The following is a 22,986-nucleotide window of genomic DNA, read 5'->3' as shown; positions in this document are numbered from 1 at the left end:
TTTGCAAAAGCACCGAGGCAAAGGAGAAAAGGGCCAGCTTTAATTGAAACACAGGGAAGGAAGCAGAGAACCTTTTATATCTAGAGGACAATTATGCAAAAGTTCATTTATTGATTGAGTTATTTATTGACTGAGTTTTCTTAAAGTTTTTTTTTTCCCCCATGAAACTGAAATTAAAGAATAGAAAAAGAAATGTCACCCCTATTGTCTCCCAGGTGTTATGTTCCTTGATACTGCATACAATAATTTTAGTGTGATTCAGGCACACATATGAGATATGTAGTTTGGCTTGTGATTTTATTTTGTGCTGTGACAGAATGAGCAATTTTTTTGAACATTTCTAGCAAGAAACAAATGTGGGCCTTTAAGTTTATTTGTGTGTTGTACTGTAATTTGAGGATTTGTTTATTTTCTTTTTTTGATTCTTCAGTTTGCTGCAAGTTGGTGTAAAGTTGTTATTACTTGTTATTATGTATTTTGACAACACCATCAGTTGTACAAACTGGATGAACATGCAAGAATATAAAGCATTTGATTGCTATTATATAACAGACAGCAATTTAATTTTAAAAAATAGATAAAACAATGTTACCACATGGCAATTGTTTCTCATCTAGTGGTTTCTATAGAATATTAGTTGAAGCCTTTTATGACACAAGAAGAAAATGAGAGTGAAAGACTTTTCCATGCCACCCCTTTGGAACACTGGTCCCTATAAAATACAATAACAGACTGCTGTATACCATATTTTGTTCAAAACTTTGTGTAGTTGATGCAGACAGCTACTGTATTTCAAAACCGCTGAAGGGGAAAGAGTTATATCTTCAGTTGTTCTGAATGATAATTGATAATGTTTGTATATGATAACCTGCATATTGCTGAATTCAATTTTCCAGACCAAAACACATTGTGGGAAACATCCAACTTTATTTAAGAAACCAAATAGAATGACTCAACCATTCTATTTTTCACAAGGGGAAACATTTTATTTAGATTTCATATTCAATGACAAGATGACAAGGGAAGTGCTGGCTAGACATTGCATAATAATAACTTATAAGGGATCAAACAAAACCAGCAATCCAAGAGGTTAAACTTAAATATAACTGACTCTCCCAAATGACAGCTCTGTACCAAAATAATACAGTTTCCAAACAATAAAAATAAAACTGACATTCACAGCAAAAATTATGAAGACAAACAGCGCATCAATATAATCTCATAGACTTATCATTTAGTGTATTCATAACAAAATAATATTAATCTACTACTTGAACCTTTTTTTTTTATTATTATTATTTTGCTATTGACACTCTAAAGAGCCTTAATGCAGTAACTTTTAATGGAATACAAAGTGAATATGTAGCATCTCATTGATCAAAATGAACCTGCGATGGGCTCTAATGCGCCAGGATTCATACACTGTCTATATGCAGTGGGAAAAAGAAAGAAAACAGGTTAATCCTGTAGAGTGTGAAATTTCAGATGCTTAGCCACAATTTAATGTGGGCACCTGTCAGTTATGTTTTGATAGTGCCACATTATGCTGCTGTACATGCCAATTTTTTGCTTTCATTGAACGCATGCCTTAATCCCCGTCTTTAGAAAAAAAAACTTGCCTCACTGTTAAAATGTACAATAAGTTAAAATCAGTGCTTTCTAAATATATGATACAACAAAAGGACATATTTTTGGTGTGATAGTATAGTGTATTTACATTTTTATTTTTATTTTCAGTTTCTCAAACTGTAGTTAACATCTCCACAGGACAATGTTAAGTTTTGTTCTTAATATCATATAAAATAAATAATTTATTAAGAAAGGATTAGAAAGGAATGAAGAACAAGCTTAGCATACCAGTAGCACTCATTCTGTTAGAGTAGTTTAAACTATAATGTTTATATTTCTAAATCCTGTCCATTCTTCGTTCGTGTCATTCCTGAAGCCCATTGTTATTGCGTCTGACCCAAGTGCTTCCAGTAAATGTTTGCGTGTCTAACTGTTCAATTGGATCATTAGGCTTGAGAGTGCATTTAAAGTCTTTGATATGAGTTAGTATGCCATAAAAAATGACTCCTCCCAAAGGTCATATAACATAATACGATTAGAATGTGTCGTTTCCTTCTAGCAGTATCGCAAAGATTATCAATATATTCTGTGTTGGAAATATCTTCCATCCCATTTCCTTTTATCCATTCTTTGATTAAATGATTCGGTAAAGATCACCTTAAAAAGTACCTCCTGTGCCAATTACAATTATGTAGGAGTTTAAAGGGCTTGTTTTGATAAAAACAAAAATAGGGACACATCTGCAGTGTCACTGCTGGAGGTCTAGACATGTCCTTGTGTTTGAATAGTGCCTTCGTTGCCATCTTTTTAAAATAAAAGTTTAAAGTGAGCCTGATAGTTCCATCTCTTTTCAGTGCAGCAGCATTCCCTGAACGAATCCATATCTACAGTGGCACCACAATGGGAAGAAAGTGTGCTGCAGTGTTTTTTCTTCGTGTTTTCTGGCCTTTCTTTGGAGAACCTTTGCCGTTTAAAGCCACAAACATTTGCTTGCCTTTGTTCTTCCACTGCAACGAGGCGTATGTATTGTACCCATTTTCTTCTATTCTTTCTTTCAGTTTGCAGTCAACACCAAACTCTTTCTTTAAAAGAAAAAAAAAGAAAATACACATTTGAATACACATGATATCCACTGTCTGCAGCCACCGGTGACACAGATATTGTCAAAACTCAGAAAGCTTGTTTTGAGTTACAGTATCTTTACTAGAACTGTATACAGGTGGGCAATGCTGAAAGAATTCATATACTAATACTAAATATAATTATAAATTCAACAGTAATGGAACCTCAGTTAGTACTGGCAGGGTTGATTTTTGTTCACCAACTGAAACAGACAGGAACGGTCAATGTAAATGTCATGATTTGTAACAATCTAAGTTATCTTTAAGACTGCCTTTGAGAAATAAGAACATACCATTCTTTCTCCTTATAGATAGCAAAAAATAGTCTGAAGAGAGATGTGAATTTAACATAGACCTAATGAATTTAGCTCTTCTTTTGCAATTTGTTTTTTACTTTTACTGTCGCTACTCTTGATTAGTGATTTCTACATTTTGGAAGAAAAGTGTAACAGCTGAAGAGAGGTTTAGATAACTTTTAACTGTTTTGTAATACAGACATGATAATGACCCTTCAAAAACCTTAAAAAGCATTGACAGACACCCACTTTTCTACGACTCTGAATGGAAACAGTACCAGCATTGCATGCGTATGTGGGAGTAGCTCTTTAATTTTTTGAGAAATTCTTTTCAGTTTTGAGTGCGCACTTGCTGAGTACAGCTGCGCTTCTTTTGAATCTATTTTTCAAATGGAGGATTATTCAAGTGCAATGGTGTGGAACTGTTCATAATAACCCGACAATGTTGTTTTATAGGGGCTAAACATCTGACTTCTTCTCAAACATGAAATAATCCTGTAGTTTCAGACCTGTGACTAAGTAGATTGGAACCATGGAGTAGGCTTACAAAATACAGTACTTACTGAAACATTAGTAAACCGATACACTAGTAATTGTATCTAACAGTTAACCCAATCCAAGATCAAACATGTTCTGGTTTCTATGTAAAACAACTTGTATTACTAGATTTTTTTTTTTCATTATTAATATTTATTATATTATTTTAGAGAAATGATTGTTATATGAAAAGACAATCACACTTCCCTGACAGTGACTTCTGCCAATCGCTATACACACATTTATAATCCCATTCTGTCATATTTGTCAGATAACTAGAGGGAATGTTACCATTACAGTCTATAAGAAGATTGAGGCAGCGTAGACATGTTAAAACAAGTCTCTATTGTGTTGTTAAAGCTGCCTCAATGCATACAATGCACTTTTTTTTAAAAGACTGTGGTGACCTTAAATACATATATACATACCACGGTGACAGTGGTATGCCCAGATATGCTAGTTCAGCTATTAGTCTATATTCCCCCCCCCCCCCCACTCTTTTCTCTGCTGCATTGCCCAACGACAGATGTAAAAACACACAGTGCCACATTTAACCCTCACACCTCAATTAATTAAAGGCATTATTATTAGTAGTATTATTATTAGTATTATATTATTAGTGTTATTATTGTTGTTGTTCATAACACCACCAACAACAACAACAGCAACAACAACAATAATATTAATCTAGGATGAGCAGCATAGTTTATCATTTTATACAAATTATAATACATATTATATTATGCATACAACAATGGCAGTTATACTGTCCCACTAGATTCCCATAGGTGAATCACGTCAGCACCTAACAGTTTCAATGAAAGAAGTCATACTTACTGCTCCATATATCTTCCCCTGCTTGTTCATTGCTAAGTAATAATTGCTGTTCATGGCATTGATTGCAACAACACCAACCTCCACTGATTTTATCTCCAGTATACCTGCAATGAAAGAAATTTGAAAAAATGGAAATACTGTATGGAGAACAGTTTTACATAAAACTGGAACATTTTAATAGTTTAAGGATCTCTATGGCATGAGAGTCATAGAGCAGATAAATCCCAGGTAACTTCACTGGTTCCCAACATAGCATTGTTACAGTAATTATAGTTCTACGTACTATGTTCTATGTATTCATTATAGTAATTATAAATCTATGTAGAGTACGAATGTTTCATCCAGACCCATACTCTATTGCAGAGAAAGGGTACCTATAATGTCACATAAAAAAATAAAAAAAATTAAAAATAAAACCTCAGGCGAAAGAGATTGTTTTATATAAATAATCTGGTTTTACGTTGCATGCTTTATTGTCTAATCCAAGATATGGGGATATTAAGTCCCTTGACAAAATGCAAAGTAATATGATATGTGATGCTTTTTTTTTCTTTTGGGTGTCTAAAATTTCTTTTCTTCAGTATTTCAAATGTGCTTTTGTGACAGGTTTTAATATTTTTTTCAAAAGGCATATATCCTATAATTTTGTTATATTGTGACATTGTTTAAAAAAGCAAGATTCAGCATTAAGCAAATAATACGATGATGACATGACATTGTATTTGATATTTAGGAGGGCTTTGTCAGGTCTGACAAGGTGATCCTTGTATGCCTTAGAAATAGTTTGAGCCATGGGAAATGACACAAACTAGGCAATAATGGCTTTAGTCACTTAAAGAAAATAATGCCATGTCCTCTGGGGTTTCGAGTAAATACAATGCACATCACATTAGGGTTTTACAGAAGATCGCATATTATTTGTTGACAGCTGTAGCTCTGTTAAATACAATTACAGTTAGTCTTACTTGACCACACACACTGTAATTGCATATTTTTCAATGCCCCATATGATTTTCTACTCATATCTCTGATAAGCATGACAGGAATATCCTCACTTGACTTCCAACTGTCTGAAAACAGCAACTCAGACATTAAAACCATTATTGCCTTAATTAAAATCACACTCTGTTCAAAATAATTTTGTAACATTTCGTTTTGATGATAAACCAGACAACAGAGAGAGAAAACTGCCTACTGTGACTCAACTTGTTGTTTTATCTGAACTCATGAAATACATCACCTTACTGGTTGTAACATGGTGGCCTTTGACTGCCCAGTGTGTTTATTGAACACCACAGTTTTTATCCTAGACAATATTGACGCAATACAAGTTTGGTTCTTTCTTCCTCATGACTGAGTGTACAGTTGCCACATCCTGGCCAGTGTAATTTTTACAATGTCTTAAAAAAAGGGTCTAAGACAGTTCTTTGATCAGAACTTAATTGCCTTTGCTGTCTGCTTTTAACACAGTTACAGCTTATTTAGTTGGGCAACCTCTTCTTTAGGCCATATCCTCATATCCCCTTCTGAACCCTGTGAGAAGGATGTGTTTTACTGGACCCTTATAAAGTGTGCTGAAGAAGAGTAGTGGCAGCTGCTTCCTGTTCTAACATGTGTATTGTATTACTCCCTACACAATCCCTTGGCCTTCAACTTAGACTTCTGGTAAGGTCAAGGCCTCTGGGTCCTATTCTCTAATTAAGCCTGACCTTAAAATCACCAGAGTTTGACTAATCCAGATGGGAAATCGGGATCTGTTAGCTGTTGCACCTTTCACCTTGCCACACATCTAGTAAATACTGCATTCGTTCCCGGGCCTTGTTGGCCATATTCTTTTGAATAAACCAATGAGACATTTGGAGACTAGGAGCATCTATTTACCAAATACTATACTGTTTTGAATATATAATTTGATCTACCTACATGACGGATACAAATTTGTCATTAACAGTGCAGCAGTATTGGCAATGGCAAACAGGAATAATTTCTTCTGATAATATAGACACAAAAGCACTTGTAAAGAAAGATCACTGGTTTCTATTGACCACTCCCAATGTACAATTCCCTGTATAGCTCATGTTAAAACATATGTACAGTATATAAAGACCATCTTTCGATAAAGATCCCTAATTATAACTAATTACAGTGAATTTTAAAAAAAAAAGCATTTCATATTGGTTTTTATTGCTGGCATATAGTAAGAAAAGAAATACACTGTTTTCCAAACATGGTATATCTAAAATAGAAAGTATATGCATTGTACTCTGTATGCAATTAGGAAAGAGAATCCTAAAATTCATTATTTTTGTTTCTACAATTCTGGGGAAATCTCCTACTAGAATTTGGATGAGCAAATGTTTTAGTTTTAGTTAAACCATGCTCATGCAAACGTGTTGATGTTTAAGTTGTCGTAAATGTGTACGAGAGCAGACAACAGGAGGATATTTACAGTATATATATATATATATATATATATATATATATATATATATATATTAGTATTAGTACTTTTTTTATATATCATGCTGAATTTATCATGTACATGTTTGATGACGTACTGTTCATCAAAATTGTCTTTTTGTCTTCTTAAAAGAAAAAAAAAAACAGGGAAATTACTCCACCATGTATAATGGGATTGTTGCATACTTGTTTATTTATACCGTGAATGCAATGCATGAGGATTAGAGTCTATTTTCTGGGAGATTAGAGAGTTCTTTCCGACGCTCCAGAGTTTCCTAACATATCTTGTTCCCTGTATCACTGGAGATGTAAATCAATAGCCTCCCCCTCCCAAGCCCGAGGTTTAAGAACAAGAGTACAGAAGAGGAGGAGAGTTGAAATGAGATGACTGAAAGATGGTGGGAGATTACTGAGTCCTTACTGATCAAAGATACCAGGATTCAGGCAACAAAAGGATTGTATAAAAAGCTTGCGGGACAACCTGATTCTGCTGAATGTAAGAACAGAACCCTTTCTCTAGTAATATCTTAGACAAGATGTTGTTGCTGGAGTCTGAGATTTTAAAATGAGATATAGTCCAGGCCGCAGAAAGCACCTGTCCTAGACGCTTTACTTCTTAATGCTTTGATGTGGTATTTAAACTGTCAGCAAGGCATTTTCCCCCTACCTTTGCCTGTCTGTTTTGGGAGTTGAAAGGCATGACTGCTACAAAAGGTTTAAATTGCAACAAAACTTCCGCCTAACTTTGAACTCAAGCACAAGCTATTCTGACACTTCACTGAATGGGTGAAGCCACACAGAGTTGAAGTCCCAATAAGCAATGTTTGTCAATGACGTGTTGCACTGTTTAAACTGCAGTGCAGACAGTTCCCTTTTGGTGAAATATTCCAGTTTTCTTTTAAGAACACCTTTACAGAGCTTCGCAAACTTTCTTAATCTTAAATATTTTTAAAAAGTAAAATAAATACGTAATACACATAAAAGGTCTGGGTGGCACTGAGATATACAGTATAAACATTTACCCTTTGTCTAATCAAATCCAGCCCAGTTTGGTAGACATTATTTCAATCTGTTTTTGGGAGGTGGTCTCCAAACATTCACAATAACAGTCAAAACTGGGACTAATTGGCGCCTTATTTAATCAGTGGCCACTCCAGTAAAGATCAGTCACAACAAGGGTACTTCATTTTACACTGGTTATGCTGTGATAAACTCATTAGTTCTCATGGCTAGTATCATAGTCAGAAGTATAATATCAGAAACTTCTATCTTCAGTATAATTGCTTGCTGGAATATGTTACTGGATACTGGTAACCTAAAACAAATACTGTGCATCACAACCACACTAAAACAAACACAGGATTAAGAGGTTACAAGTTTTACATGAAAAGGTCTTCTCCTGGGAGAGACCTAACACGTTATACTTGTTTATGTGCAAAAATGGTTGGATGACCCCATTTCTTTTTTTTTTGTACAGTGCATGCAGTTTTGCAAGACTTTCCCACTTATATTCTACAGTTGTTTAGGAAGAAGAACAATAAACATATCTAAAATGCAGTATGCATGTATTTGATCGAGAAGCACAGTGCATGATGCATCAAGGTTTGTCTACCTGAGTTTCTCATTAGAAGCAACCTTCTGCACACAGCTATTCCCAATCATTTTGTGTGTGCTAACAGGAGAGGTTAGTTGAGTGTAAACTGTGGGGGGTGTCTGCTTCCCCTGACTAGTACTAACAGGCCTGGGAACTGACCAGATCTCCTGTGCTGCTCTGAAGCCTGTTCTATTGATTGGCATGCCTTTTCAATTACTTTTACAAACGGCTATGTAATAAACAGAGCAGATTACTGATTCAAATTTCATTTTTTGTTGACTTTGCATTGGCTGATAATGACAGTGACTTGCACCTTTGATCTGGTATCCGCTGGCCTTTAGCTCAAAGGCTCTTGTGATTAATGAAGCAGCAGAGGGGTGATTCTGTAGCTTTAGGGGCTGCACTCGTTATATAAGTTTTCCTGCATCTGGATAAAACAGGTTTTGATTAACTCTTCAGCACAGGCAATAAGTGAAGGCATGACTCTCCATAATCTTTTCATGGTTTTCACTTTAAAAGCTATAATTCTTATTTATTTACGTGTTTACTTTTGTTTTTATTTTGATCTCCTGTGCTTTTCAAATCTTATGTTATATTCATTCTAAGCAAAAAAAACCCCAATGTCCTATTTTTTTAATTAGTCACTGTTTTGTGCTGTGAATAAAGTTTGTTCGGGGGAAACTTTGATTGAATACAGAGGTATGTAGGCATATGGTATTAACCCTTTACCAATATTTTTACTTTTAGCTAGTGTTTATAATGTTGCCTTTTTCCATTTTTGTGTGAGGGATGAACCTTGTGAAAGAATCCAAACTGAACGCCCTGGAACTAACATCCTCTGTTTATCCACAAAGCCAAAACAACACGGCCAGCAGACGGGAAAGCTTCCACAAATTCCTCTGCCAAAGTTTTCTGACCCTGCCCTAGGATGACAAGACAATCCAGCCTGCACACAATTAGTACCAATTGTGAAGATGATTGTGTGATTTGGACACAAGGGTGTAAAGACACGCAGACTTGTCTGACACATAAGCTTGTTTACCCTTCAACTACTTTACCATCAAATGACAATAATATCCAATCACTTACTTTCAGCTCTTAATTCATCCCTCATAATGAGAAATGTTGTTATTGTTATGAGATTTAAAGACTCTCCTCAATATAGACTCCTTTTTCTCAATTGTTTGGTTCATGTGTTCTGTACTGGTACATTAAACCAAGCAGGTAATCTGTGCATGCCTCTAGGACTGTGTCAAAGTCACCTTTGGTGTAAAGGATTAGCCTTTCCACCACACAAATGTCTCTTTATCTGATGCCTATCACTAAGAAGAGGATGTAACCAGTTGTCATGAGCCTGATGTTCTGCAGAAGTTTGGTTTGTGTTCCATTAAAGAGCTGTACTTTAATCTCTTGTTTAGACTGACCAGAAAAACAAATACAACTGTTTTAAAGTAACATCCAAGGTTCCCCATTCTAATAGAATTTTCATTGATTGGTATGATTAGTATTGCAGTTTTAGAATGACCCATATGATTCTCATTTAAATCACCAAATCTCTCACACTCATTCAAACATGCACGATCAGCATACCTGTACCTGTAAAGGAAACACAGCTTTTGGGTAAGATTAGATCTTATCCTGATTAACAGAGATGGCATATAAACTAAGCTTCATCAGACATAAAGAATGAGAGCCTTAACAAAGTAAAAATGCAGCTCAATTTGGCCTGCTCTAAAATCTCCAAAACAAATCTACCAAATGGATTAGTGACAAACACAGATGACTCTGCATTGGTTTTATTTTGTATTACTAACAGTTTAGATAGTCATCTGCCCAAAGTGTAGGAAAATCTGAATTTGCATAAAATTATCCAAAGCTCTTCTGAAATAAAGAGGCACATACACTTATTCTGCCTGTTTATACCCTGTATGCATTGTGACAGAAATTCATTGTAAACTGCCAACTCACGTGGTAACAGAAAGACAATTTAATTTTACACCCCAGAATATATTACATGCAGACACAGCATAGCAAAAGTCTGAACAAATTGAATATTCCCCTGAAAGCAGTGACAGTAGATATGCAGGGCATGTGCACTCCAATGATGTACTGTAACTCATATATAGCAATAATGAAAAGTCCTCTTTTAAATACAAATCCAGAAATTCTGCAAAGTAGATGGTCAGCCAGGCTACTGGGTCTTGCATGGGAAAGTGTTAGAAAACAATAAAACAGCTGGAGGTTTAATATAGAATCTGTGATGGATACAATCCAGGGCTACTGGCTAAGCCTCTGCTGCCTGTGCTAAGTCACACCATCTCTCCTTTCCGACACATGTAACATATTAACAATGCAATAATTAGTACACATTCCTGCCTGCTCCTTAAAACTTTACTCCCAGATGCTGCTATGGTCTGGTCCTGCTTTTATTACCTTTGATGATTCACTGGACTTTGTTATAACAGTCCCAATTCCTGTTCATTAGACTTACCAGCAGTTAAGATGGGAATGGCCTAAAGTAAGGATTCTTACAGAAATGCCCTTGCTCCTGTTTCACATGGTTCACCTCGATAGATTACGATAAGCCTTCCTTCCACACATACACATTGTAGTTAAGAGCGATGCAATCTGTTTTCAAACTAACCTAACAACCATTGTACTGTATCTGGGCCCTCAGCTTTCCATGGCTCACTGATATGCTTCAGTCCTAAGAATTCTTTGTTAAATAGTCATGAATTATGCATATTGTGGAAGCATATCTCTCTACTGCAGTAGGTGAGTGCAATTTGTAAACATGTTTCAGGAAAAACACAATTAAATGACATTCCATTATGCAAACATAATGAGTCAGTCAATCAAGGATCAGGAAAAATACTCAGAATAGTATTAAACCAATTTTTATCTAACTGTTACCTTACTGCAAGGTGACTTTTCATTACCTATCAATTATGTGTTTTAATAAATAATTATTCCTACTATATGTAAAGCATGGTTTTATTAAACACTGCTCTCCAGGCATCAGGGCTCCATTAAATCTGTTAACCAAAATTGCTGTTTTTTGATTAACAACAGTCTGGCGGGAACTGCCTTTAAAAACATTTGCCATATGAGAATTCAACATCTGACCACATGCAAAGATTTATGGGTAGAGGGATAATTCACAGGGATTGGATGGGTTTGTTTTAAATACTTTCTCTGATTTGTGAAGGAAATGGAATCCCTGACTTGTATTATATAATCTGTTGCATGTCAGTAGTAATCATTGTGAAATGGTCAGATATCAATTAAACAATAAAAACATCTGCTTTCCTGGCTGCCCATGGTGGCTGTACAGCATTGTAGGGTTTTCTCATTTTTGTCCATAAAACATAAAAGTGAATTGCTTTTAAAAATATGTGAACTACTGCATGTTCTCATTCATTGCTGGTAAGCTGATCTACTATATAATCATATAATCAAACTGCACAGCAGTAGCTCTTCAGTAATGAAAGATCTTACTTTTGGGCTGCTTCTTCATGCTTTGCTTCATTAATGAACTGCTCTGAGGTTTCTGTTCGCTATCAATTTAAGGACCACATGCTTACTGTTTTCTGAACTTTCAGCGGAATTGTGTATGTTTGGCAAAAAGTTTGTGAGAAAAAAAACAACAAAAAAAACAATGCAAACCAAAACAAAAAGCGCTGGTGGTCAAACCTGTAAGCTTGTTTGAATTAATCCGATTTTCTGTAACTGCTGCATAAAGGAATGGCACTACAACAGATTTCAGTAACAGCTCCCCAGGAGATATAAAACTGAGGGCCTTTTCTTTTTAAAATATGAGTAAATTATTTTTACTATGCATTTTGACTTCCACGCTTTTATCTATTGTACTTCACACCTGCTTTAAGTTAACATACTAATCAATGAAACCACACATCATTCTTGTACGGGGAAAACTATTACAGTAGTAAAAGCCCTAACCCTAACCCTAACCCTAACCACTAATCCTTCAGCTTTTCTTTCAAAGTCCTTCAAACACTCCAAAGACTTACAGAGGTCTTTAGACTGGAATTGGTTCTGAATTTTATTTTCGGAACCTGAGTAACTGTCAATAAAGCAATGGTAAGGCACACTCTGGTATTCTTAATGCAGTTTTGATAAGCATATTTGCTTAGTCTGACTGTAAATGAATCAGAGTGGTTGTGACGGTAATGCTGTGTATCACACATCCAGAAAGCTCACACTGTAACACTGTCAGCAAACTGAATTCACTGTGGTGTGGAAACCATTGTGTCATGGCCTAAGAGTCACATCGTTCCGTTTCACATGAAAGCATAGAAAGACGTAGGTATACTAATTAGAATTCTCTTTTTATGACTCAAAATAAAATTGAACATAGTTCAGGAATAAAATGAATCATTGGCCTGGAGCAGTTATTTCTTTCTTTTATAGCATCACTTATGTAAATAGAATGTTCATTTTTATTAATGTAGTTGAAATGAAATGTATAAACAGAGGTGAAAGCGATTACATTACATTGAAGTTAAAGAGGCACAGAATTAGGAGGGGGGGTTCTGGTTTCTGTAATGTCCTTGGCTCCTAGCCATTCCTTATTTAACAGAAGCAATGTTGCTATTGTACATTAAAATAAGGGGTTCAACATGAGTTTTCTAACTACAGTAAAGTGACAACCAAAAATATTGTATTGCAAATTAAACCCTTTCACAATAAATACGGTATGAGCACAAATAAGCTATATCCAATGACAAGCACATTACCACTTCATATTATGGTTCTTTCTTGTGTTCCATTGTACCAGGAGGTTACAAGGTTAAACATCAAGTGTGCTTATCAGAGATGTGTTAGTAAGGGGTTAGAGAAAATGTTTTGGGTATCAGACTGAGCAGACTCTTTTTAAAGTTGTATTTCAAGTGTAGATACTTCCATCTCATGTAATGTTTTACACGTTTGGGTCTTTGTGAGTATTAATTACTTGACTTGAAAATAGGTGGCAAAAAAAAACTAAAGAGGAGGTTTTAGAGCAGAACAGGCAATTAGACTATTATAGGAATTAGTGTCTCCAGGGTATGCACACCAGACTGCCTCTTCGCCAGCTTAATGACAGTGCTGTTTGCACGACTGTTTATAAGTTTATAGCATCCATTGAACACTGGCATTTTTCAAGCTTAATTAAACGTCATACAGTCATAACCAATTTTTGACTGATTTGTTATAAAACCACAGACAATAGGAATGTCTTTGGCAGTTACATCTAAAACCAAAACTGAAGACATTTGATTCAACACTTGTTGATGAAACCAATATGAAAGGACAGCTTTAGCTATTAAAACACACATTACAATTGGTTTAGTTTGCTAATAACATTCTATAATGAGGCACTGGTTACATTCAAGCACTGAACTGGTAATACAGACACTGAGAGACATTTGCTTTTCAACCAAAATCTAAAGATAGCAAGTAGGTTAAATTAGATATAACTACATTTCACTGAGTTCCACATTGAAACAAAAAAGGTTATCTGGCTTCAGATGTAGCAGCCTTACTACAAACATCAGATTTCTCCTTGAGAAAAAAAGATCAACAATTAAAGCTAAAAGCTTATAATGACCAGATTAAAATAGGAAAGGAAACTGAAGAATTTAGATAAGGTCGGCCCCCCATGGGTTCGATGGTAGGGAGACTGGCAGACAAGCCAAACAGTGGCTAATATGTGGCATTACAAGATCTTGCCTCATGTTTTAAGTTGAGAATGTCCTTACTATAAAGCAACTGAAATGTTCAGACATGTGCAGCCATTTAATACATTGTATTAAATCTTTCAGGAGAATATAAAAATTATGTGAATAACAAATGATTGTTTATCAGTGAAATAACCACGGCTGTCCAATAACTTCAGCATTGTCAAATTATTATCGAGAGGTTTTCATTTGTTTGTTATGCGTTGAGGACAAATGTCACACAAGAACTTTGTGTGACATACCATAGGTACTAAACGTTAATTTGAATTTTGAAAGAAAACATTGCTATTAACAAGCACTTTTTAAGGAAGCAGTGGTCAATGAAATATATAAATACATCGAAAAGGTAATATATGATCACAAATCAGGCCCTTAAATGAGTCCCCTTTACACTTTTGCATTGACCAGGGACCCACCAAATTGTTTCAAATAGAAGCCAATTAGAATAATGAGGGCAAAAGGTTATACATACATCTGGTCTCCCACACTTATAATATGCAGACTGAACTTTCAAACTTGGTGACAAGGGTAGAAAAATGCAGTCCATGAGAAAAAAAATCCCAGTTTTTTCACCTGCGTCACTTTTTGAAATGAAAGATATATGTGAGTGTACAAATACCGGTGCTAAGTTTCCAATTTAATTGTCAGTAACAGTGCATAAGGAGGTGAGGAAAGAAGGTAGGGCCTTATGGGTCAGCCCTCTCTCTGGGGTACTCCAGGTTTGATCAGGTCTGGCTTTCATTACATTTTAGTGGATTAGCCTGTTTCCTTTATAGACAAGGGATAATAACAAGCCAACTCCAGGCCTGCTGTGGGATTCTGACAGTTTTAGTGCCTTGTGACATATGAGCTTTAGGTGCCAGTTCTTCTTCAAAAGCAGTGAAAGAACCCTCTAAGGTCAATATACAGGTCAACAAAATCAATAAAGCAGGGTTATGTTTGTTCACCTCCATTTGCAGTGTCCTGCGAGTGCTGAAACAAAATATCTTTGCAGTTGACAAGAAGCATGAATAAAAGGATGCTCTTCAACAAATCAAAGGGTTCAGTTCTTCTTTAGGTATGTTATTTTCTTTAGAAATCAACCCCTACTTTTAACATGTCAAGATTTGTGATTTTTCCTAATGCATACAAAAATAAACCACATTTCATTAAGGAATGATTAATGAAAAGAATGTAACCTAAATTAAGGGCAGGGAGATTTGAGAAGCAGGCATTACATCACAACTTTTTAAGGATAAGGTTATGGGTTAGTCAGAAACTGCTCAGCAGACGTTCAAATAGATGTTTCTCTTTTCTGAAAGTTTTGGTTGTTTGTATATATATCTTTTTTTTTTTTTTACCAAAAATGACATTATAATAAAAACAACAGGTATGTTTGTATATCTTGGCCTAACAAACAGAAGTTTGACCTTTTGAAGGAGCACAAAATGTTTTACTAACTATTTTTACAACTGAACAAAGAATCCATCACTGTAATTAAATACATATGCTGGAGGCAGTAAAAAAAGAGAGCGTCCAGCTTACAATGACATTTTCTTTAAGTGCTTTTCTTTAAGTACACTTTAGGCAAGAAAACATAAAGACATCAGGGTCTAATTTTAAAAGAAGCAAATTGATCATAACCTCTTATTTATTTACAACCATTCATGTCTTTTTTTTAATGTGTGGTGAAGAAGTCTAAACCCCTACAAACTATGAATTGACTATAAAAATAGATAACATGGGTAAAAGTTTCAGTGTGTGCTGGAGATGATTCTCCCACATCCATGTATATATTTTTTTTATCTAACCTGTACCATATAACACAGACATGAGCTTATGTGGTGGGGTGCGATCATACGTGAAATAAGTGCATATAGTCAGACACAAGACCATGGGCTTATATATAGTATGTAAACATCTAACAGCAATTTTACAAAAATACCTATGCCCAAGTGTAAGCCCATGCATACGTTTGCATGATTATACAGCACCTTTCTTCTTCATCAAATATCTGATAGAAATCTTCTTGGGCACTGATAACTAAAATGTTTGTTAAATTGTTCTATAATCCTCTATAATGCTATAATATTAAAGCCAACAGTAAAAAAGGTACTGTGCTTACATGACAGAAAATAAGCAGAAGCAACATATAATTCTAAAGGGCTAATGATTGATAAAACTTTGCATTAATTACAATAACAATGAGTTGCAGGCTTTTTGCTTACAATTTATCAGATTCAAACCCACTTACAGTAGTTAGAGACTAAAAGAAAGACAATACAGGCAAGCATACAGAACTGTACTCGCTGACTGTAAAAATACTAACACATAACTAGACAGCTGAACATTGAAGAAAGTTGAAGCAGCAGTCTATTGAACAAAAACCTGGTTGATGTAATTGCTTTAGCTGTTTATTTGTTTAACCCTCCCTCACAAATAAGATTGATTGTGATTATGGTGCATCAATGTTATTATTATAAGTAAATCGAACATCAAACATGCTGCTAATTAAGCAACCAAAAGCAAGAGAAACATTAACTGTAATTTAAGAGCACTTGTTTAAGACTCCCCTTGGGCTGCACATGTTAAGACCCCAAATTCTCCTATTGCATAATCTCGCCAGGCAACACTGTGTGATATTTTATGTGAAGACCAGAACAGCTGTACTTGAACCACGTGGTGGATACCTGACCTATCCATCATGTGTACAAATTGTTCATTTTGAAACTTCTCAGTTGGCTGTTTTTTAAACCACATACAGTACTGTATGCATATTTTCAGCTTGAGCTGTTCACCATGGTGAATAAAATCACATTAAATAATATTGTATGCCCTCTAAATGTTGTATCCAGTTACTATACTAAGATATGTGCTTTTTAACATAATTTACTACTGTTTCTGCACTCATGACTATGCAACATGATTAAGTAAGTCACCAGGATTTATACGTGTTGGTGCTGTCTCTGTGCAAGCCTGAGTAAGGTGGAACTTCTATAATGAGACTAGTGTAAACAAACACTACTAGAGGTGTGCACTGGTATTTTCTTACCCCCAGAAACAGTCAGTTTATTAGACATTTACCATTGCAAATCTTTAACAAACTCATTGTAGGCGTAGAAGTTACCAGTGCACATCCCTAGTTGTCAATTATATAATGCCCAAACAGCAAAATTAAATGTGTCAAATATCCTTGAATGCAGAAGTAATACACACTTAAGAACAACTATCATGTGATTAGTAACAAACACAAAATGAAATACAGTATTATGCAAATTCAGCATGTATAAAGTGTTCATTTGAGCCTAGAGAATAGTCTAGTGGAGTTAGTTACAAACCACATTTAGCTCCAGGCCATTAGACCGAGAAACTGAGAGATCTGCCACCGTGAAATGCAGGACTTGGATTTGACAACATGATTATGAGGCATCTGAACTTTGAACTGCAACTAGTGAACAATTGAACCTTGAACCCATGGGAGTGTTAAACTAAGCACTCTTAATATGTGCAAAGTGCTTTTTTTTGTAATACCTAAGGGTTTTATAATAAAGATTTGTGTTTTATGCCTAAGAGCACATTGAATTATTAACTTATGATACTACTGTATGTTTCCATATTGCACAGTTTATTTGCACACACAGAACATATTTCCACGATAATAGTGATAAAATAAAGCCAAGCAACCCTACACAGCTTGACTATGTCAAAAGTTATAGCTTTCCAAAGTTTTAACCAGCTTGACACTGCAGGTAGGTTATAAAACCCCAAGACAAATACTCCCTAAAACTGTAAAGGAAATATAATGATTTAAAAATTTTTAAATTTTATTTATCATAAACGCTGTCGGTGAGGAAGGTAAAAAGGTTTATGAAAACTGGTTAAAAGGGTAATGAACAAAGTATATATATATATATATATATATATATACACACACACACACACACACATATATATATATATACATACTGTATATATATACACACATAAATATATATAAATATCACTCGAAGAAGGTGCTACAGTTTCATGAAACAGTCCTTTCTGATGTAATCCATTTGTTTAATTCTACACTGTACAGTGTTTTATATGTACATTATATAGGCTGGTATTTCTTTAAAATATCAAAACAATTTAAAATAGAGTAAATCTGAATTAAGGTTTGCTTACATACTATACTTACATACTATACAGAATCCAGAAATATGCAGCTCAAATATTCTTATTCACAACAACAATCCTGGAAGATGAAATGCACCATTAAATTCACCACAATCCCTTTCTAATCAGTGACAATCACAAGCCAAAAACTGCCCTCCATTCTCACAAAGTGGTGCTCTGTAGCATACTTGTCTAAAGATGTAGACACAATAGGCCACTTTATGAAATAATCTAATTGCTTAGGCAATTTCCAAATCTACTACTTAAATACAAGGCAACAGGTCTGGCAGCTACAGTATACCTATTCTTTAGCTTTGTTCCAGTGTTTGAGCTGACTCCTGCTCTCCAAACAGCTGTCAGGTTACCCTGCCCATCCTACTGAAACATGCTTCGCCTCCACAATTTTCCTCATCTTAGATTTAACTATTACATTAGTTGAATCTGGCTACTATGACAGTCACATCCAAGTTCCATACACTTTCACAAGTACTTTTTAAAACGGCATCTGACTTTACAGTAGTACAACTACAGCTTTAAAAATAAATACACAGACAAATAAATAAGTACACATTTGGAAAGCATGTGTATGGATCTGGCAGTACCTTAACATTTCTACTGGAACAACAGGAGGAATTTCTAGCTTTGTTCTGCATTAATGTATCCCCTCTAGCCCATAAGTTTGGAGGTTAAAGACAATAATAGGCTACAATCTTATAGACAGGCTACCCCATGGGCACGGCAGAGGTTAGTTCCCATGTAATTACTTTGCATTAAGACAATATCTTAATGGTCCTGTGTATTTGTACTGCATGAGGCCATCTTACAATTATGGCAATATTCTAATTACACACATACACACACACAGATGTGAAATGATTAACAAAACCCACACTTTCCTTTTATTATGTTATGTTTTTTGCTATGTTTTTTCACAGAGAATTTTTTTAAAGGAGCTCACTGACAGCATCAAACTTGAACAAAGTTATATTGCGCTGAAATATATTTTGCTAATCCTTTCTTACAATTTACATTCATTTAAAAATTATAATTGAAGAAAAAGCCATACTGTGCTACAGTTTGCTTCTCAGTTGTGCAGTTTTGAGATCCTCTTGGATAGCCCTCCTCAAAATAGTTGAGGTTTGGAGATACTCAAATCCTGCCAAATAGCTTGTCTTCAGGGCTGTTTGAAATCCGAATAATCCGCTCATAATCATGTACTATGCATTGAATAGCGATACTGAATAATTAGATTGTGGTTAACTTTAATCTATACAAAATCTACTTTGCAATATTTACCAGTGGTACAATATAATTTTCTCAGGAGCCAGCCTACCCATGGGTTAATAATCTGGTCAGCTACCCAAGATACTGTAACTTCACTGCCCACCCCCCCGAGACAAAGGGCTTAATTATTGATATTGTGGATACCAATCAAGAAACCTAGTCCGCAATACCTGTTATAGAATAGATTTATATAATATGTTGTACTCACTCATTATATCTATATAACTGTTGCATTATAATTTAATGCACTTTAATAGCAACATAATGCATTTTTATTTACTCAAGTATAACAATTACATATTGCCCTTGTATTGGATATTTGCAGGAGTCTTTTTTTCTCCTTATCATTTACTACCAACATGCTTCTAACTCTTCACCTTATCAGTCTAAATGCTTGCCTGACAATCTTCAGTAGGCCACTGTTTATGCTATATTTTGTTTAGTTTACTTCACTACAAACCCCAAGTTAAAGATATCTTCAATGTGTTTAATATATTGCAACTGTCCCATTCCAAGTGTTATTGGTAAGTAACCAGCAAACAGAATAAATGTCTCTTTCTACCCATTTTATAAACATAATTGTAGGTAACACTTGATCGTGAAGTGTTGGCAATTCAATTGTAAGTGCATAATGTAACTAACAAATCATTTTCTACTCAATTCATATTGTATTTAAATAAAAACATGATTCAAAATGTATTCCATAATATCCGTTTTAAATGTCACTGAACTGAATAAATTCTACACTGGATTTTTTAAATATATAAGCATACCAGTTGCACTGTATAAACTTAATAAATGAAAAACATATATACAGTATAACACACAACTACATAAAAAGGTAAATAACTGCTAACCATTACAGAAAAAAAGTGACATACAATTTCTGTTTTATTATATACAAATGTTCAACGATGCAGTTCTATTAATCATTGCAATTTTTAATAGTACATGTAAGTTGTCTTTTGGTTGATAAACTGTTGTTAGGGTTCTGCCAAGAGTACACTCAAAATAAGGAAATAAATATCCTTACTGCATTTGTATTTTTGAATGACTCAATATAGCGTTGAATCTAAATTGCAGCCTAGTCCACATGTAGTCCACATGTTTGAAAAATTGTGAGCAGAAATATATACTATATAGTACCACAAAGGTTGTGCTAGATTGTATTCAGTACTTTGAAGATGTCATTCTGATCAAGTAGATGGTAATTAAGGAATATTTCAAATATAGTACATATTTCAGTAGATGGAAATATTCTACAAGACAACACAATACAGACATGAGTATCAAGTTACGACAGGGAAGGCAGAAGACAAATAGTGGCACTGGTGCCTTAAAACTTAGCTTTATAGACAGATCACTACAAAATGTGATAAATGACTTCATTTGTTTTCATATTATAAGATTGTAACTACAAAAGGCACTAGGATTATCTATATATACAAACAGTTGTTTTAGTGTTAAAATATTCTACTTAATCATTTTGAGTGTAAATATTTAGCCTCCTAACATCTGGAAAAGGTTTGAAAGGATCAGTTACTTACTGAATGGATCGTTCTCTTTCTTCGTCCCACTGACCTTGCCATTTTTATCAATCTTGAGAAAGTACTTGTGAAAGGAGAAGAGCTTTCTCCTGCGAACATCTCCTAGGAGGTGATCGTAGCTGCGCACATGCCTCCCGACAACCAAGGAAGAATTGCTGACCTCGGTAGAATGCATGTCTCTGCCAATGTCATTGCAGGTGACGGACAAAGAGCAGACCAAGAAGAGCAGGAAGAAACAAGGCAGGTGTGAAAAGGCTGAGGCACCCTTTGTCAGTATCCATTTCCACATTGTACTGAAGCTCTCGGTACTAGAAAAAGCCTCATAGAAAGAAACATACTGGAACACTTGGGAAAAGTAAGAGGCAAGCCGATAGTTTCTGGCTGGTTATCTCCGTGTGAGCTCGGGTCTGTGCTGAATGAAGTGCACCAACATCCATAACTCAGATGACAAACCACCTCCAGAGTGCTTTTTTTGTTTTATCTCCAAAGTCTTCTTCAGTCAATTTTCTTATTTTAATTCCTTAAATGTAATCCCTCTGAAGCTGTGGGTTTACTTGTCCAGCGATCCCCTCTGTGAAGTGAAGTTTTTTTTCCCCCTTTAGTTCTGCTTCCTCAAGAAGTATTCAGGACACTGAACGCAGCATATCTCCTCTGAAGTGTCTGAGTCCTGTCACTCTTCTCACCTTATTTATTCTGTGAAGCAGCACAGATGTGATCTCTTTAGCTAATTGGCAGCCTATGAAACAGTTTGCTTTGAAGACGCAGAAGGAGTGTGTGTGTGTGTGTGTGTGTGTTTTTCTCTTCTTGCCTGGTTGTAAACAGGTCATAGGCTGGTGTATAATGTCTGATTACACCAGAGATGGGATGTTAACTGGCAGGAGACATCTGAAACCATGAGGTGCAGTTGAAAAATTCCTTCTGAGGGAGTTCAGTAGATCGCTGCCCACTACCCCTTTGCAGCAACACTTCAGCCCCGGCTAATTGCTCAAAGTGTTCTTCTTTTCCTATAAACGCTGGCCACCAGCATGGGTTGTATACTCATGCCTTACTAATCTCGCTGACTTCCGTGCTGAACCCAACTCCCTCCTGGGAGCCTCTCTGTTGGACTTGCCTCCTAGTGTAGTTTTTTTGGCAGTGAAGTGCTTGAGAGCCACCTGGAGCCTATTGCTTGGTTGCTTGCTTGTCGGCTCTCTTTTCTTTTTTTTTGGAGTGTGTGTGTTTTATCCCCTCTGCATGCGAAGTGGAGTAGCATACTGCAGGCAAGCCCTACAGACCAGATCATTGGTCAGGAAGAGCAGAACGACATAATTAGTTTCCTTTTTGCAAACTTTGTCAATTTACAAGGAGTTTCAAATAATGAATCATTTAATCTTTTTTTTGGTGTCTGTTGCTGAAATAAAAAGTTCATATGTCAGCCTGCTATATCCTTAAGACAGCATAACATTTATCGTCATTCTCGGAGCCCCCCACCCCTCCCTATCCTTACTAGAAAGAAAACAGAGACCTCCATAAACAATTTGTAATTGCTAACAGGAGTCATTTACTGAATCACGCTTTAACTTCAAAGCAAGAAACTTTTAGTATTACAAAGATTTTACCATAGAATCTGTCTAAAGGCTGGTGTCTGAATTGCTCAATTTCCTTTTCACATTGCAGCCTACAGCCGTATATTCTCTCTTTTTCTAACTACTTATTTTCAAACTTTGGAACAAATAAAGTTTTTTTGTGCTTTAACAGATGCTCTGCCAAATCTGTGTATTGAATTTCATGGTATACATATGATGATCTTCTACCCTTTCTTATTTTTCTTTTTAGAGCTTTGTAAGCATTTGGGTCACAATCATATGCATTTACATGTTTTATTAA

General features: G+C 35.3%; 1 protein-coding gene across 1 annotated transcript; it reads right to left on the bottom strand.

Annotated features, from left to right (window-relative positions):
• Nucleotides 1–918: 918 nt before the first annotated feature.
• On the bottom strand, nucleotides 919–22,307 carry LOC117409574 (fibroblast growth factor 10). The gene is made up of 3 exons (XM_034015833.3): nucleotides 21,121–22,307; nucleotides 4,361–4,464; nucleotides 919–2,651 (listed from the first exon to the last, which is right to left on the bottom strand). The coding sequence occupies exons 1-3, from the start codon at nucleotides 21,407–21,409 to the stop codon at nucleotides 2,454–2,456; spliced, it is 591 nt and encodes a 196-aa protein (XP_033871724.3). The 5' UTR covers nucleotides 21,410–22,307; the 3' UTR covers nucleotides 919–2,453.
• Between the last annotated feature and the right edge of the window lie 679 nt (nucleotides 22,308–22,986).

Source organism: Acipenser ruthenus, chromosome 2 (assembly GCF_902713425.1).
Source record: "Acipenser ruthenus chromosome 2, fAciRut3.2 maternal haplotype, whole genome shotgun sequence".
NCBI classification, from domain to species: Eukaryota; Metazoa; Chordata; class Actinopteri; order Acipenseriformes; family Acipenseridae; genus Acipenser; species Acipenser ruthenus.
The sequence above is the reverse complement of the archived record's forward strand: the minus strand, read 5'-3'. Positions and strand labels throughout refer to the sequence as shown.